At 48.8% G+C, this 16,083-nt stretch overlaps 5 protein-coding genes and 1 long non-coding RNA gene across 10 annotated transcripts; 1 reads left to right on the forward strand and 5 right to left on the reverse strand.

Moving 5' to 3' along the window:
- Nucleotides 1-71: 71 nt before the first annotated feature.
- Nucleotides 72-4,544, forward strand: LOC117903060 (protein ovarian tumor locus). Of its 4 annotated transcripts, none has more exons than XM_034814809.1 (9): nucleotides 72-190; nucleotides 794-1,040; nucleotides 1,109-1,206; nucleotides 1,270-1,424; nucleotides 1,497-1,889; nucleotides 1,951-2,087; nucleotides 2,293-2,424; nucleotides 2,528-3,826; nucleotides 3,890-4,544. In XM_034814809.1, the coding sequence occupies exons 2-9, from the start codon at nucleotides 804-806 to the stop codon at nucleotides 4,082-4,084; spliced, it is 2,646 nt and encodes an 881-aa protein (XP_034670700.1). In that variant the 5' UTR covers nucleotides 72-190; nucleotides 794-803; the 3' UTR covers nucleotides 4,085-4,544. The 4 variants fall into 4 exon arrangements, with proteins under 4 accessions (XP_034670700.1, XP_034670698.1, XP_034670699.1 ...); XM_034814807.1 differs by having other exon boundaries at nucleotides 100-427; XM_034814808.1 differs by having other exon boundaries at nucleotides 100-414.
- On the reverse strand, nucleotides 4,213-5,580 carry LOC117903068. Its single transcript, XR_004649475.1, has 2 exons — nucleotides 4,808-5,580; nucleotides 4,213-4,743 (listed from the first exon to the last, which is right to left on the reverse strand). It is a non-coding gene; the product is annotated as an uncharacterized LOC117903068 (long non-coding RNA).
- A 293-nt stretch (nucleotides 5,581-5,873) lies between these two features.
- Nucleotides 5,874-7,260, reverse strand: LOC117902177 (chorion protein S38). The gene is made up of 2 exons (XM_034813326.1): nucleotides 7,108-7,260; nucleotides 5,874-6,997 (listed from the first exon to the last, which is right to left on the reverse strand). The coding sequence occupies exons 1-2, from the start codon at nucleotides 7,150-7,152 to the stop codon at nucleotides 6,050-6,052; spliced, it is 993 nt and encodes a 330-aa protein (XP_034669217.1). The 5' UTR covers nucleotides 7,153-7,260; the 3' UTR covers nucleotides 5,874-6,049.
- Nucleotides 7,261-8,659: 1,399 nt separating this feature from the next.
- LOC117903070 (chorion protein S36) lies at nucleotides 8,660-9,861 on the reverse strand. Its single transcript, XM_034814839.1, has 2 exons — nucleotides 9,702-9,861; nucleotides 8,660-9,598 (listed from the first exon to the last, which is right to left on the reverse strand). The coding sequence occupies exons 1-2, from the start codon at nucleotides 9,747-9,749 to the stop codon at nucleotides 8,789-8,791; spliced, it is 858 nt and encodes a 285-aa protein (XP_034670730.1). The 5' UTR covers nucleotides 9,750-9,861; the 3' UTR covers nucleotides 8,660-8,788.
- Nucleotides 9,862-10,669: 808 nt separating this feature from the next.
- LOC117903098 (UPF0746 protein DDB_G0281095) lies at nucleotides 10,670-12,020 on the reverse strand. The gene is given in 3 exon segments (XM_034814910.1): nucleotides 10,670-11,220; nucleotides 11,222-11,793; nucleotides 11,850-12,020. Coding segments are annotated over 3 exon segments (1,101 nt in total). The 5' UTR covers nucleotides 11,928-12,020; the 3' UTR covers nucleotides 10,670-10,769.
- Nucleotides 12,021-12,979: 959 nt separating this feature from the next.
- LOC117895537 lies at nucleotides 12,980-15,573 on the reverse strand. Of its 2 annotated transcripts, XM_034803250.1 has the most exons (3): nucleotides 14,790-15,556; nucleotides 14,669-14,729; nucleotides 12,980-13,355 (listed from the first exon to the last, which is right to left on the reverse strand). In XM_034803250.1, the coding sequence occupies exons 1-3, from the start codon at nucleotides 15,115-15,117 to the stop codon at nucleotides 13,325-13,327; spliced, it is 420 nt and encodes a 139-aa protein (XP_034659141.1). In that variant the 5' UTR covers nucleotides 15,118-15,556; the 3' UTR covers nucleotides 12,980-13,324. The 2 variants fall into 2 exon arrangements, with proteins under 2 accessions (XP_034659141.1, XP_034659134.1); XM_034803243.1 differs by lacking the exon at nucleotides 12,980-13,355 and having other exon boundaries at nucleotides 13,412-14,729; nucleotides 14,790-15,573.
- Nucleotides 15,574-16,083: the final 510 nt, after the last annotated feature.

The following is a 16,083-nucleotide window of genomic DNA, read 5'->3' on the forward strand; positions in this document are numbered from 1 at the left end:
TCTTATCCGCTTCTTGCGACAGCTCTGTTTCTTGAGCGAACTCCTTTCTCGCTCATTCGCAAAACTGGAAAGCTGGAAAGATCGCTTCAACTCTTTGACTCTATTATAATTATAACGGTGTGGTGTTCGGACGCGGATAAGCTGAAGCTGGCGGTCGAGAGATATATAACATATATAAAATTAGATCAGTGCAAGTACAAGGAAATAAAATAGAAAGAAAGCAAAAAAAAAAAAACAATTTGAGTCGTTTTGTGTAATTTTTTTTAACATTTTCGTTACATATACTTTTTGCCCACTCTCCGTACGTGTGTGCCAGCCGGCCATCCTAATTCCGGCTAGTTCATTTTATATTTAGTTAGTTTTTTGTCTTTTTTCGACCGATATCGCACATCGTAATTAATTGCCTTTGTCACTGTAAGTAGTCGAGGTATATAAGATATTTGTGCATACAAATAGATATGCGTGGGTGTGTGCAGGTGTATGTACCTACTTTTGTATGTACATACATACATATTCAAATTGGAGTCAATTTTTTGGATGATCTTAATTTGCCTTGTCTTTCGCACTGCCGCCATGTTGAAAATGTGTATACATCGACGTATGTACCATCGTCGTCTCGCTCTAACTCATGCACTATAGGCTGGAATTGAGCGGTAAAGCGCCGTTACATGTGTGGAATTCTGGAAGTTGCTTTCTTGCAACGTTTGAGTTTTTTTTTCGCCTTCCAAGATATACAGAGGCAATTGCAGTGGTCTGTTATGCAATAATGTGAAGTTATATTTTGCGTTTCTAGGAATCTCACTATGGAGTCACTTTTGATGGAAATGGTACGCCCGGTCACCTCGGGCAGTCGCCAGGCACCTGATCCATTCGACCAGTATCTGGAGTGTCACGGTCTCTACCGCAAGCACACGGCCCGCGACGCCTCCAGCCTGTTCCGTGTGATTGCCGAGCAGATGTACGACACCCAGCATCTGCACTATGAGCTGCGTCAGGAATGTGTTCGCTTTATGACACGCAAGCGTCGCATTTTCGCGCAGGTTCGAAAGTGATTCAAAACCCTCTGGCTGTTGGCTCTTGTCTAATATATTTTCCGTCTCCTTTGCAGTACATTAATGGAAATTTCGACAAGTATTGCAGAGATTTGGCCAAGCCCAAGACCTATGGCACCATGCTCGAGCTGCGGGCCATGTGCCTCATATATCGGTGAGTGGTTCAGGCATTGGGGTGTGCTTCAGCTAAACCAAATATTGCCCATATCCTCGGCAGCCGTAATGTGATCCTGTATGAGCCCTTCAACTTGGGTGCTGGTGTGACCTTTAATCACCGCTTTGTGGAAAACTTTCGCGTGTTCTACACCAATGAGAACCACTTTGATTCCGTATTTGAGCGCGAGTACATGGCGTCGGCAGCCGTTTGTCAGTGTAAGTGAACCCAGACCTCCCACTCGCTTGAGGGATGCGCTTATGCGATTTGTCTTCTCTTTGTGCTTATAGCAATCACCTTCAAGTTGCTCTACAAGTCGCTGTTCAAGCTGCCCGACGTGAGCTTTGCCGTGGAGAGTATGCTTCATCCGAACAACTTCAAGTGGGACTTTTTCAAGGCCGAATTCGACCACAGGGGCTACATGGTGCGGCTGCGCTGCAGTGATGGCCGCTACTTCTCGCTGGACCTACCAGAGCTCACAAAATGCATTCTTGAGAATTACAAGCTGTGTAAATTTCATAACAGCAGAAAAACAGGCAGCAGCCACCTTAGCCTGTGCAACAGCGACGACAATGGCGAGGGCAAAGTCGTATGCGAGTCGGGTAAGGAGTCGCCGGAGCATGACTTACTGCAAATGTGTCCGAATCGCTATGTCTCGTGTGTGCGTCAGCTGCTGGATGATGGTAAGAGCTGAGCTGCCACTCAGGATTGGAGTCTAAGTTTGTAATGTGATCCCTTTTGTAGGTATCACACCGTTTCCGTACAAGGTGGCCAAATCCTTGGACCCAAATATGTATCGCAATGTGGAATTTGATGTGTGGAATGACATACGCAAGGAGGCAAAGCGCTACAATCTCTATAACAATGATTACAACTTTAAGGTAAAACAAGCGAAAGGAAAAGCCAAAAGGAAAATCACACACACACAAACACACACAATCACACACACAAACACACACAATCACACACACAAACACACGTTCCATCAATCCACACTTGCATCAATCATTTATGTTCTCTTTTCCATCTACTTTATGTCTTGTCTGCTCTGTTTTTCTTCCATGTTTTCTTTGGTGTCCTTCGCAGGTGGGCGCCAAGTGCCTGGTGGAGTTCAGGATGCAGAAGCAAGTGTGCCACTACACGGCCTACATACAGAGCATCAACATCAGAAAGACCGAGTGTGTTGTGTTTGTGGAGAAACTTGGCAGAAAGATTTTGGTACCATAAACCCCCAAAACCCTTAGGCTTCCTTCGTTCCTGCGCTTCTTTGAGGCTTAAATAAATACTAATCTCTCTCGTTCTGTCTCGTTCTCTCGCTTAGGCACCCTATGACACGCTACATCCGGTGGCACCCGAAGATTTTCGTCCCTGGGAGGTGCCCTCTCGCCACCACATGCACCAGCACCAGCAGCAGCGGCAAGAGCAACGCGATCACATGACCAAGTACTTTAACAAGAACAAGTTGCAAAAGTGGAAGAAATCCAAGCAGATGGACCCGAGCACATACTTTCAGCCACATCCACAGATACAGCCGCAGCAGCAGCAGCAGCAGCGTCTTCTACGACACTCGGAGCATTCGCGCTCTCGTGAAGACTCGATGGATCGTGCATACAAAAGCATGCTAGCAATCATTAATCTCGAGCCGGAACAGGAGAAGGAGCAAACGCAAACGCAGGATCAGGAACAGCAGCAGCAGCAGCAGAAGTCTTTGCCGTTGAATTCCGAGACGCGTGAACGTGATGAGCGGGTCCTAAAATGGCGTCAGACAACACCCACTAAATCACAGAAGCCATCAGCCACTGGGAAACTGTCGGCCACAGCAACGGAGAGCGCTTTAGGAGCTACTCACTTTGTGAACTTCATGCCGCTGATGGGAGGGGGCGGTGGTCGCAGCGGCCAGGCACAGCCACCACTGCCAGCCTGGGCAGGCTCTGGGCTAGCCGTGCCCGAGGAGGCTTATCGCTTTTCCATGCCACCGCCGCCGCCGTCAATGCTGCCCTTCGCTGGATATGCACCAACGCCGCCGGGTTCTATTGCCTTGCATCCGCAGCTACCGTTTATGCCGCTGCCACCGCCGCCACAGCCGAGCCGTGCAGCTCCATCGCTACATACGCCGCACCCGTTTGATGGACAGCCACGTCGCTCATTTATGAGTGGCGGGGATATGCCGCCGGATATGGAAACACTAAGATATTTCTACAACATGGGCGTGGACATGCACCTTCGCATGTCGACGGTCGGAATGGAATCGGAGCTGAATGCTGGCGGACTAGAGGAGCAATTGGGCAGCCTGAATGTGACCCCACCGCTCACACCCGATGCCGGTGAGCAGGACAAGGTCAATCCGTTTGGGTCCAGGCGCGGCTCCAAGTTACGCGGCAAGCATCCAGAGCAGCTGAAAGACCTAAACGATACGCTATCACAGGCTGTGTCGCTCTTGCCCACACCCACGGCAACGCCATCGCCCAGTACCAGTGGCGGCAGGGCGTTCAGCTTCTTTAGCTCGTCGCCGGGCGGCTTGCCACTGTCGCCGACTCATCTGGTGACACCGTCAGGGTGTTTCTTTCAACCAGGACTGCCACAGCTAACCACACTGCCCAGAGGCGCTACTGGAGGACAGGTAAAAAGATTTGCAGAGCGTAAGCTGAATATTTCGTAACGAATGTCGGTGTTGCTTTCTCAGAATCACTATGCCTGGCCCTTGTCGCCCACAATGGTGCCTGCGGCCGCTGCTCCGCCACTCTTCGAAGTGATGAGCAACTTCCCCAACGATGGCAAGCCGCTGCATCAGCCGAAGAAACAGCAGCAGGCGGCCAGCAAGTCTTCCCCGGCCAACAAACAGTCAGCAGATGCCTATGCTTCAACTCGTCATCAATAAAAGGGGGGGAGGAAGGCAACAAAGGATCACCTGAAAGACCCAACCAACCAACCGAACCAGCCACCGACCATCTACCAGCCAAAACATTCCAACAGAATGAGCCTTAAATTTGACTTGCATTTTTTTTTAATTTACTCACTCACTTTTTAAATGTGTAGACTTTTTAACGCCCGTAAAGTATAGCCCTCAAGCAACTACCATAATTATATCCGACATATATATATTTTTTTAAAACGCACGCCAGAAATAGCATGAGAGATCCATCCAAGGAGCACAGTTTGAACCCCCACAGGAGATTGCACACTTAAAGCCAGGCTCAAGTTCAATTTTAAATCTGTAATCTGCATTCACTTTTATGCAATTTTATTAGCTCTAAACAACACAACAGAACACGTAAAAACCATTTGCTTAACGAAATGATATTTAATCCAACATTTAGGCTACAACAACTCTACATAAATATGCGCGATAAATACATGCACATTCATATATACCCAACATGTATTCATCAAATTATTTTCATCAGCTAAAATGCAACGCAATTTGTTGCAAGAATTTTAAATCGCAAATTCGTTACGAGGCCAGGCTTTGCTTTGCTTTTTGGCAATAAGCAATGGGTTGGGTCTGGGCTGAGTGGTGGCTCTGTTGCATTTTGGTCACTGCATTGTTGAAAATAAACGTAATAAGAATTAATGGCTGATGTGGATGATATAATATACAGACCTGGGGGGATTTATAATGCCTTTTTTTGGTGAATTTGGATGACTACTTACAAGTGCCACAAAAAAAATTAAAAAAAACAAACTGATCCAGCCACTGCTTCACCGTATTTTTCCAATAATATTCAAAATCAGCTTGGTAATATCCATTACAAAGTCCATGCGAAACTCCTTGTGTTGGTGGCTGGGAAGTGCCGAATAGGTTTTCTGCGATTTGGAAACCGACGCCGCATGGCCAACAGAACAAAGAGAGGCCAGCAGGAGCAGCAGCAGGGTTGTCAGCATGTTACGAAATGTACTCGATTCGCGTCTCATTTTTGGATGATTTGTGTATTTATTAATGCACTTGCAGCTGCTTTATGCGAACTTGTAACAGATCTGCAGTATGTACTTCGTTGGCTTTTGGTTTGCGTTTTAGTTGTTGTTGAATGCACTCAATTTAATTCTGCTTACAAACTGAAAACGCTTTGCGAAAGTGTCGCATTTTTATGCTGATTTTTCAAACTGGCCAAAAGGGCGTTACCTGATGACCTACATATGGTCATGTGGTGGCGCGCTAGTTTGCTTGTGCCATTATTAAGAGCCAGGGTGGGCGTTTGGGGTAATATTAGTTATAGTTAGCGGGGGCGTAAGTGTCATTACCTGCATCATGCACTGGCAGGGACGAGTGATAAGTATTTTAATAAATGCAAGGTGCTTCAAAATCGCATTGATACTGCATTCAAGCTTTCATTTTATTATTTAATGGCCAAAACAATGCAAGCAAACCCCTTCGATAGCCTTCATCGATATCGAATTCCAATAAGTGTTGCCTTGTTTCAGAACACCAGAAATAGTCTGCATCGAACTAAATAAACTAACCTGAAGTTTGTTTTCAGCATGCAAGACGAGTGCATTTCTTTTACACTGCCATGTAAATTGCAGCAAGTTAATCGATATTTCCACGTAATCGATAACAAGGATTGTCAAGTTCACTCAAAATGATTTACTGCAATTCCCGCAAAGTGTATTCGATACTTCTACCTGGGAAACTTGTGTTTTGTTTTTGTGCCCATTTAAATGACAATTCATTAGTTATTTTTTTCAAATTTTTTATTTGTTTGCAAAGAAACCTGAGTGCCACGCCATACACTGTGAATGGGGTGTTTGTGTGCGTGTGGGGGGACGTTTAAGCTGTGTTAAAACATAGTAACTAAACGCCAGAGCCATAGCCAGCCACTGAGAGGCCGACACGCAGCATCCCAGCCTAATAGGAGGGAGCCGAGTAGGCGCCAGGTCCGGCTTGGCCGGCACCACCATAGTGCTGATGGCTGTGTCCATGACCATGACCATGGCCATGATCGTGACCGCCACCATAGTGACCCTCGCGCTCGCCAGCGATGCTGGCCAGGGCGGAGAGACCCTGGTTGCCGCCCTGGAGCAGCTGGTAGCCGGCACTGGCAGCGGCGCTGTCTGCACCAGATGCATAGGCGGGCAGTGCTTGGCCGGGACCGTGCTGATGGCTGCCGCCATGGCCGGAGCCGTGCGAGCCGGAACCGTGTCCTCCGTGGCTGTGGCCACCGTGACCGTGTCCGTGATGGGAGCCCTGGGAGCCGCTGTGGGAGCCCTGTCCGTAGCCCTGCTTGTTCTCATTGACGAAGTACTTCTCTGCTGGCGGCTTCACCACGTTGACGAACACAGGCTCGACCTTGACGCGACGTGGGTGGTGCTTGACGTAGACCTTGCGGAGCACGATTGCTGGGGGCTTGTGGAGCACAACGGGTGCGGGCTTCACCACCAATGGAGGATGATTCACGAGCACCTTGGTGGGCGGACGCTTCACAATGATGGGCGCTGGACGATGGATCAGAATCTCGCCCTTGTTCTGGGGATAGGTGATGGATGAGGTCAGGGTGTTGCCCTTGGTGTTCACCGGCTTGTAGGGGATGTTCTGATCGGAGCCATAGCTGCTCTGTCCAGCGGAGCCATAGCCGCCGCTCTGTCCAGCCTGGGCCACGCCCGAGGCGTCGGCACCCTCGCCAGCTCCAGATCCACCGCCGCTAATGGTGTACTCGCCGCCATTGCTGCCAGCAACACCACCGGCAGATGCTCCAGCGGATGCATCGGCGCCTCCATCATTGCCGCCTGGACCGCCACCGGCGCCGGGACCGCCGTAGCCCTGTTGCGCACCATAGCCATTGGCACTGGCGCATGCCTGCAAATAGAAGATCGAAGAGAGACGATTGTAGATCGTGTGGAGACTGGAAACTGGCGGCTCCCCATTGCTGGGCGCGTGTGTGTGTGTGTGTGTGTGTGTGTACGTACGATAAGGCAGGCGGCCAGAGCCCAAATGTAGCTCTGTCTTGTCATCGTTCCTTGTCCCAGTTGCAGTTCCAAGTTGGCGCTCCGATGATGGTGCTCCCAATTGGATGATCTGATGTCTTCTGCTGCCCTGCCTCACTCGGAGATTTCTTTAAATATGTTCTGGCATGACGGTACGTGACATTTGGCCAGCCACAATCCCGGTTCCAGTGCAGCCGACAGCCGACAGCCGCCGCTGCACCAGCTTGTTCCGCTCTTCTGGTTGTTGTTGCTGCTGCCGCTGCTGCTGCTGCTGCTGCCGGTGGTTTTGGCCCACGCGAAACATGGCCAAATGCAGACAGATCGCACGCATCGCACATCCATATCACGGCTTCTTACGTAGAAACCAAAAACAAACAGCACCAACAATCGAAACTTTTGCATCTTTTCAGTGCTTGCGCATATCGAGGTCCGAACGTCTGCGATGAGATTGCCAGCCGGAAAATAGTTTCCGCATTGGCCGCCATCAGCCCATGAAGACGAAGAGTGTGGAGCAAGATCAACATTATCTGCCCCTCATCGTCAGGATGAAATGCTGCTCAGGTCTGAGTCCATGGGTTTTCGTTTGAAATTTCCTTTTAATTGAGTTTAGTTTTGTTCAAGCTTTCATTTTATGCTTTCTTTCAGTGTCTCAACCAGTTGAATGGATGTAGAATTGGAGAATTGAAATCATGGCAGAAGCTTCATTATATTTTCCTGCCAACTGACACAGGAAATTGCACTAACGAGCAACAGAGGGAACGGACACAGCAGCGCAAACAAAAAAAAAGAGCCTAAAGATCCATAAGTATAGCAAACAATAGTTGAAACCTTAAATAAATGTATTGCTGGCTTAGCTAAGGGCAAAGTGCATTAAAAAAACAATTTAAAAAGCAAAACAAATGTTCTATGCCTGATGTACATATTTAATTATCTATTTGCACCTTTACCACGTGGCAGATATTATCTATGTACACTTTTAAAAGCTTTTTAAGCTTGAAAGCATCAGTGGTATGCTCTTGATTGCTCTGTAAGCTTCAATTTATATTTCTCTGCCTGCAGACAGGCTTCCAGGTAGCTTCCATGGCTTGACTCTAGTGTACTTTCCACTGCTTGCACTGCTTAAGTGTAAAACCAAGTGCTTGCAGCAGTTGTATGTGTATATGTGTATGTATACTTCGTTCCCTAATTCATTCCAGTCTGGAACTAAGAGCCCAAATAAATTGATTTAAAAGTACTTTAAATATGCATAAATGCCGGAAATAAATTATCAACATTTAGCAACAAATGTTCAGTGCGAAGAGCTCTACAAAAGTGAATTTTATTTAGCAGAAAAAATGTTACAGTTACAGCTGATTGCCGTGCAGATTGTTCCAAATATGCCAAGAATTTCCCATAAAGAAAATGTGCAATTAACAGCCAAGAGCCAAGAGCAGCTACAACTGGCTTGGCTTACCCTCGATTGTGAAATACAATTTATTGGGCGCCCAAAGGCAGCTCCATTGCTCTTTCCCTTCCACTCGAAATGTATAAATTGTTTTGTTTAAGCATATTTTGTTCATTTTTTATTTTGCATTTAGCAACAGGCAAAAAAAAAAAAGAAATTCTTTAAATTAAACAGCAGCTGCTGCAGGAGCTGGCTCTGAGCTCTGAGCTCTAAGCTGGCTTAGTAGCTGGCCTGGCCATAGGGGGAGGGGCTGTTGTAGATGGGCGACTCGTTGGGGCTGCCATAGCCATCGTTGGAGGAGGCAGCGCCGGCAGCGGAGGCGGCACCAGAGCCACCGTATGACTGCTGCTGGCTACCGTATGACTGAGGCTGTCCATAGACGGGTGCGACGACGGGGGCCAGTGGTGCCTCGATCTTCTTGCCCGGCTTGTAGACCTTCACGTACACAGGGTTGAGGCTGAGCGGGGTGGGCACCTTGTTGATCACCTCCTGCTGGTAGATCACGGAGGGCTTGATCTTGTAGATGACGGGATTGCCACGCACCACGGTCGGTGGGCCGCTGTTGACATGAGCTGGCGGTGCGCCTGGCTGGTGCACAATGATTGGGGGCAGGGGCTGGGTGGCGATCACCTGATGGTTGTTGTGGCCCGAGGGCACCAACAGCGAACGGAACAGATGCTGATCCACGAACTGGGGCGAGACAACATTGATCTTGCCCTGGCGGATGTTGCTGGCGAGATTCGTTTCGGCCAGCGACTCGGCAATATCCTCAGAGTTCTTCAGCTTCTGGTAGGTGGGATTGGCGTTCAGAGCCTGCAGCTGGGCCTGCACACGACCCAGGCGACGTGCCTCCTCCTGTGTGGGCTGGATCTCGGCCTGGGCCGCGATCTGGTTGGCCGCTGGCTGCGAGCCGCGCGTCGCCACGTTCACGTACTCCTCGAGGCCACCGGAGGGGCCACTGGGCAGATACTGAATGGGTCCATGGCCGGGACCACCACCTCCACCTTGACCATAATTAGCGCTTACCAGCTGCACAGAGAGATGCACGAAAAGAAGCGATGGATGGGCTTGGGTTAGCTTGGAGAATGTAACGAAATGGCGTAGGTGCCGTCGGTCTGGGACGGGGTCTTACCGGTGCCGCAGCGATGGCGAAAATGCCAAACCAAAGTCCGAGTTGCATGTTGCGGGGTTACGTGTGTCTTGTCTACTGTTCGGTGTCTGGCCCACGGGCTAGCTCTTTATAGCGCCTATAATCGCCCTCCGTCATGGTCGGCTACGTGATCTTTACCAGCGATTTCCATTTCCGATTTTGGCTCACCTTTTGTCTCGACAATGCAACACCAACGCCCCGAAATCCATCAGAACAGCCAGCAGTCAACCTCCCAACCTCAAGTCAAATCAAATCTGTTCAGATCTCTGGCTCTCTCTCTGTCGTTGCAATCTCATCGCTGTGCTGTCATTGGATATTGGATGGATGCTTCTTTGTGGCATGCCCATGGCCAATGGATCTGCACGATCTCTAGTCCAATCTTTGACGAAGCAAATTGCAGCTCCAGTTGAGTGTTTCTCTGCCTCAACTGGAAGGGTTGCATGCAGTGCCAATTATTTTTGGTTTCTTGGTGGATTTTTCTAGCTCGCTGGAGGAATTCTCCGTATTACTGTATTACTTTGTATTACTGAAACGGAGCCATGGTTTGGCTCAATTAAAAATACCAAAATTCTAGATGGTAAGACTCGAGAGAACGTCTAGCAGCAGCTCAAAGATCGAAATAAATAATTAAGTGCAGTCCAAGAGTAATGCCACGCTCTGTGCTTATAGCAACTATATCGTAAAACCAATTCACAGCTTCTTGTTATCCAAAGTTCTTACGAATCTGCAATCGCTTCCTCTTTCCTTTTAGGTATTTAGTATTCTGTATATATTCAGTATCTACCGATGGAAACAGCTGTGGGTGTTGATCCTCTTCTGGTTGGATACACATACATACATACAAACATATGTACACACATACGTATATTGTTATGACGCAATCGAAAGATCAAAGTTTTATGTACCAGGAGCGCCCTTAATCTTCCCTTAATCACAATCACACAAGTATCTGTGGCTTATCTCACTTTATTTTGTACTTTCCCCTAAATGTTTGTGTAATATATTTTTGGCTGGCCAATTGCCAGGCCAGGCCTTAGGTCTAAACTACTCCTAGAGTCCCCGCCTGTACAGGAGGTAGGTGAGATCGCGTGTGGGTCGACTCCCGTAGTCGTTGAAGGGCGACTTGAATGGCAGTTGGCTACCAAAGGTGTCCGACTCATCCTCATCGGCGGATCGTCCCACGCCACCAGCCGCTTGAATGCCGGACGCTGATGTGGCAGCTCCACCCGGACTCGATTGCGCAGCATGCAGCTGATCCTCGCTTGAGTTGATAATGGTGCGAATGGGTGGGCGGTGGTTGATGTAGTGCACTTGTTGCTCTTGCTCTTGCTGTTGCCGTTGCTGTTGCTGCTGTTTGTGTGTGTGTGGTCTTTGGTATCTTTGGTGTGCGTGTGGCTGTAGCTGGTGTGAGTGTGTGTGTTCGTGTTGGTGTAACTGTGTGTGTGCTCTGGGTGTGTAGTGTTGTGAATGTTGCTGTGTGTAACCATATCTCTGCTGCTGCTGCTGTTTCCTGCTGCTGATGGATCAGATATCGCTGCTTCAGGGCCAAGGCCTCACCCTCGAGACTCGGCAGCTGCTGCCTGTGTGGATTCCGTGGCATATAGCGAGCTCTTGGTTGCTGCTGCTGCTGCTGCTGGGGTCCTGGTCGCTCTGCACCTGGCAGATACTCGTGATGCACCTCCTCGTGTATGCCATTCTGGGACTGATTGATCAGACGATTGTACTCCTCATTGGTGCCGCCCACCTGCAGGTGAATGGCATGCTTGAAGTCTTCCCCTAGATGCTTCATCCAGAAGTTGTCATCCACCTCGCCCGTGGTATAGATGCGCGTGGTCTGGCCGCTTTTGGGCTTGCCCACCACCGCATTGGTGGCCGCCAGCACATCAATCACATCGTACTCCTGCTTCGGCGCCAAACCACTGCCCGAAGGCGGCGGCAGTTGCTCCACGCGGGCGGCCTTCCTCAGATCTCCGGTCAGCAGGCGATCGGTGGTCTCTGGTATCGACGGACTGGGACTGGTCGCTTCATAGTCATCTCTATCCTCACTGGCCGTCGTATCGTTGATATTCTCACGCTAAATGGGCATCCAATTAGTTTGGTTCGTGGCTTGTGGGAGGGGGGGAGACTCACCTCTGACCGGACTCGGCCCAGGGCCAGCATCAGCAGCACGAGCAGCAGTGGCCAACTGCAGTTGGATTTGTCAGACATTTCGTTGCAGCTCGCATTTAACTGAAGCCGGTGCCGTCAATGGAATCCACTTAAATAGCCAACACAAATTGTCAGTGCCACTGCGTGAGCTGCTGCCATGAGTACGCTCATGTTACGCGCCAACAAGAAGAAAAAAAAAACGGAAGAAAAACGTTTCGGGACGTGATCTATGGGCAGATACTCAGATGTACTCAGATGTGTATCATCAACGAATCTCTTGTGATCTTGGTGCGTCAGGCGGCCAGAGATCGTACGAGTCAGTCAGTGAAAACAAGTCACACCCCAGGGCCATTGCAAATTGTTTTTACTGAATGATTTAGTCAGTTATGCCCCTCTCCTCCTCTCTCTATCCATCACTGATTTCAGCATGTACTTAAGAATGATTCGATTTTTGTTGTTTGTATGTACATACATACGTTTATATACATACTTATGTATGTATTTACATGCGTAAGTATGTATGGTAGCCAAAGGAATACGCAACATGTGCAGAAGATTGTATGTATATGTGGCCAGTGTTGTAAACTGCATTCCGTACGGCTACACTTCTCAGGCAGCTGTGCTGTTATTTTTATTTTGTGCACATTTGTGTGAAACAAAGCTTGCATTTATGTATTTATTTGGCATAAGAATCCACTGGCTTGAATGATCCAACAGTTTGTACCAGCGGCAGCCATTAACAGATCGTGATTTAGCATTAATATCATTGCTGCACTTTGAAATTGAAAATTTGTAATTATTTCGCTTATTCTGTTGTGCAGAAGAAATGTTGTGAATTCAAGCCTTGACAAGCCATTCTTCATTTCTCTTTTCATTATTGACATTATAAACACATTAAATATTAGATAAGCTAAAGCTGGCATTTAGTTAAAATGCCATTATTAGCTTCCCTGCAACCACTCAATAAAGAAATTTCCACAGATTTTTGCATTTTTGTGGGCATACTTTTGGGGTAAAGGTTTTTAGCAGAACAAATTTCGTGCATTTGCAATCTGAACCTGAACCTGCAAAGCACCCCAACCCTTGAAAATCAAATCAAGCGTGTCCAAGCATTTAAAACAAAAGCAAATAATTTTATTAAACTCTTAATTGGAGCAAAGAAAACGCAGAAAAACGTTGAGCTGCCGACAGACAAAGGCGAAACGTAGACAGAAATTGTTGTGTAGGACAGAGACAGAGAGAGAGAGGAAGAGAGAGAGGAAAGGGATAGGAAATCTAGTTACAGTTATGTACAGTATGTATATATGCAAAACCCCCCGCCCCACAGAATGCTGCTCCACTGGCCTACATTCGGAAGCAACAATTATCCGACCTCAGCATATTGATTGGGTGCGGTTCACGTTGGGTTTGGATTTTGGTTTGGGTTTTGGGTTTACTTTGGGGTTTTGGGTGTCTCTTCAGTAGCCGTAGCCCTCAGCGTGGTTGCAGCTGCAAAGAGAAGAAGCAGAAATAAAATGAAAGCGGAAAGTGAATGAAAAAGAAACGGCAACATCATTTTCAGTTTATTGTATTCATTTTGTTGTTGTTGTTGTTGTGGGAGTGTTGGGGTGGGGGAGCTTGCTTCTTAGGGAACTACAAATGTAAATTAGACATAAGCTAAAGATCACTCTCTGGGACTTGCGGGGGAGGGTACCCGAACCTAGAACCAGGCTCGCAGATACTCCGAAATGGGAGGCACATTGTAGGTGTCAACGCTGTAGCCATTCTGGACATGACTATTGTAGCCATAGGTCTTGGCCGGCGCCGTGGAGTAATCTGCGTGTATGGCGTGCTCCGGTTCGGTGGTTGACTCGAAGCCCCAGCCGCCGAGGCGTCCGTCGATGAGCTTCTTGAGGAAGTCCGTTGTTTGGCGCTTCTGATTGGGCTCCGGGTAGTGTGTGCTCGACTCCAGATAATGTGGATGCGGATAGACAATCTCCGAGATGAGTCTGTTCAGCTGTGAGTCGGAGACATGCTCCACGGGATAGCCACCGCCAAAGCTCTGCAGCGGAGATGCATAACCGCGCCGCGTCACCGACTCCAAGTCTCCGGCAAACTGCAGCGGCGTGGAGCCCCGCTCCAGCGGATCTGGCACCGACGTCGTCGACAGCAGACTGCGTAGCTGCGAGTCATCCACATACTTGAAGTCATCCTGTGGCAGACCCAACGGTGAGGGTATCTGCAGCGGATAGTAGCCAAACGCAGATCGCTTGGAGGGTATGTTGTTCTGCTCTTCCATTGGCATTGCCATGGGCAGCTCTGTTTGATCTTCAGCCGCTTCGTTGGCAGGAGTTGGTGGTGCAGGAGGAGGAGGACCAACTGCCGTCACAGCACCACAACCCATGTGACACTGACCCGGCTGGAAGTTGGGATTGAGCGTCTCCGGCATAAACTGTATTATCTCCGGTGCCGTCAAGTCAATCTGGGCACGTTCCCGCTCCAGCAGATCGAACTCTCCCTTGATATCACGCTTGCTCAGTCGCCTGCCCAAACCCAGCCAGCCGCCAGCTGGAGTTTTCTTGGTCTTTCGCTTCGTTTTGGAACTCGCGGCCTGCTCCTCCGCCTGCCTCAGGCCAAAGAGTTTCTGTTTCTGCTGCTGCTGGGCAGTCAAATCCTTGTGATAGAGCTTGACATAGCGCGGTGGACGCTCCTGTAGCTGTTGCTGGCGCATTAGCCGCCTGCGAATCAAGGAGCCAGGCGTGCGCAGCTCACGACGACGCCGTATGGCATTGGGAGACCTTTGGCCTGTGGCTACTACATACCTTGGCTTGGGGCTGGAGCAGCTGGTGCAGCTGCAGCTGGACGTATGCTTGGCAGCACAATCTGTGGAACGGGGTAAGCATTTTTAGAATATCTCCGTAATGGCAGCTGCTGTCAACTCACCTCCTTTGTTGACCGTCACCCGATCCACTTTGGCGTAGAGCTTCGATTCCGGATACTTGGGCGGCGGCGGTGTCCGTGGCTGTTCGACGGTGAAGTCGAAGCTGTAGCTAATCTTTGCCTTGGTTTGCACCGGCTTTTCCACGCGGTAGCCGTACTCGCTGGCTCCGTACTTCTTTGGCTTGGGCGGATTGGGCACATTCAGCTGATAGCCCAGCTGGGTGGGACAGGCGCAGCTCTCGCCCGTGTAGACAACCTCAACAGGCGCAGCCTGCACAAAGGCTGCGGCCAGCACCAGGGCCAGGCCCAGCAGGGTTATCAGTTGGCGCATAATTTTCTCTTTGATTTGGATCGGTTCGGGTCGATGTCTGCTTTCGTGTCTGCCTTTGTGGCTACTACTAGCCGCAGCTTCAATTGTCGCATTCTTTATATGGAATCATTGCATCCACTGTTGCAATCTCTCACGCAGCCGCCGGCCACCGGCCACCGGCCACGTCTCTGGGCTTGAGGTTGGGCGACTAAAAACAAATACACCGTGCCGTGCCGTGCAGCTCGCTGAACTTGAACTTAAGCAAGGTTTTCTCTCCATATGCTCTGCTCTCTCCCCGATCGTGTGTGTTTGGTTTTTGTTGGTGTATTGCTGACCTTTTCAAATACCTCTTCATTGGCTTTGCTCATGGTTTCCACCAAAAGTCATGTTCCCCGCTTTTCGATGCTTCTTTCGGCGTCTTTCAGCGCTTAAATTGGCCAAATCCAAATGTTTAACGAAATTAATTTGATCATTTGGCTCCCACACATTCCAGGTGTGCCATAAATTGTTTTGTTTGCACAAAATAATCCGTTTCCAGTTTTCCAGTCATCAGTTCGTTCGGGAAGTCGGAGTGCGGTAGAAATATAGTGAGTGCAATAATTGAGTAAACTCATCTCAGATTCCTTGAAAGTGTAACAAGAGTGAACCGTTTTTTTTAAATTGCTGTGAGTCTTAATTAATTGATTTAAAAGAGTTCATATATTTGTGTATGTATGTATGTACTACGTGCAGAAGTTCATTAATTGTCCGGCAGTTACATACACAAAACATACATGTATGGTATGTACATATGTATAAAATATGTGGGTGTGTTTACATTGCAGTGTGCAGTGCAGTGTTGACTAACGTTAGGGACCAGCCCAGCTAAGCTAATGGTCTGATGGGACTCTCTTTGCGAAAGTCTCACAGAAGTTTAGCCCTTATGTCGTAGCCCTCATCCACTACATCAAGATTCTTGCCGCTCATGAGGCACTGTGGGTTTTCCCA

The sequence above is a fragment of the Drosophila subobscura genome, chromosome A (genome assembly GCF_008121235.1).
Source record: "Drosophila subobscura isolate 14011-0131.10 chromosome A, UCBerk_Dsub_1.0, whole genome shotgun sequence".
Lineage (NCBI taxonomy): Eukaryota > Metazoa > Arthropoda > Insecta > Diptera > Drosophilidae > Drosophila > Drosophila subobscura.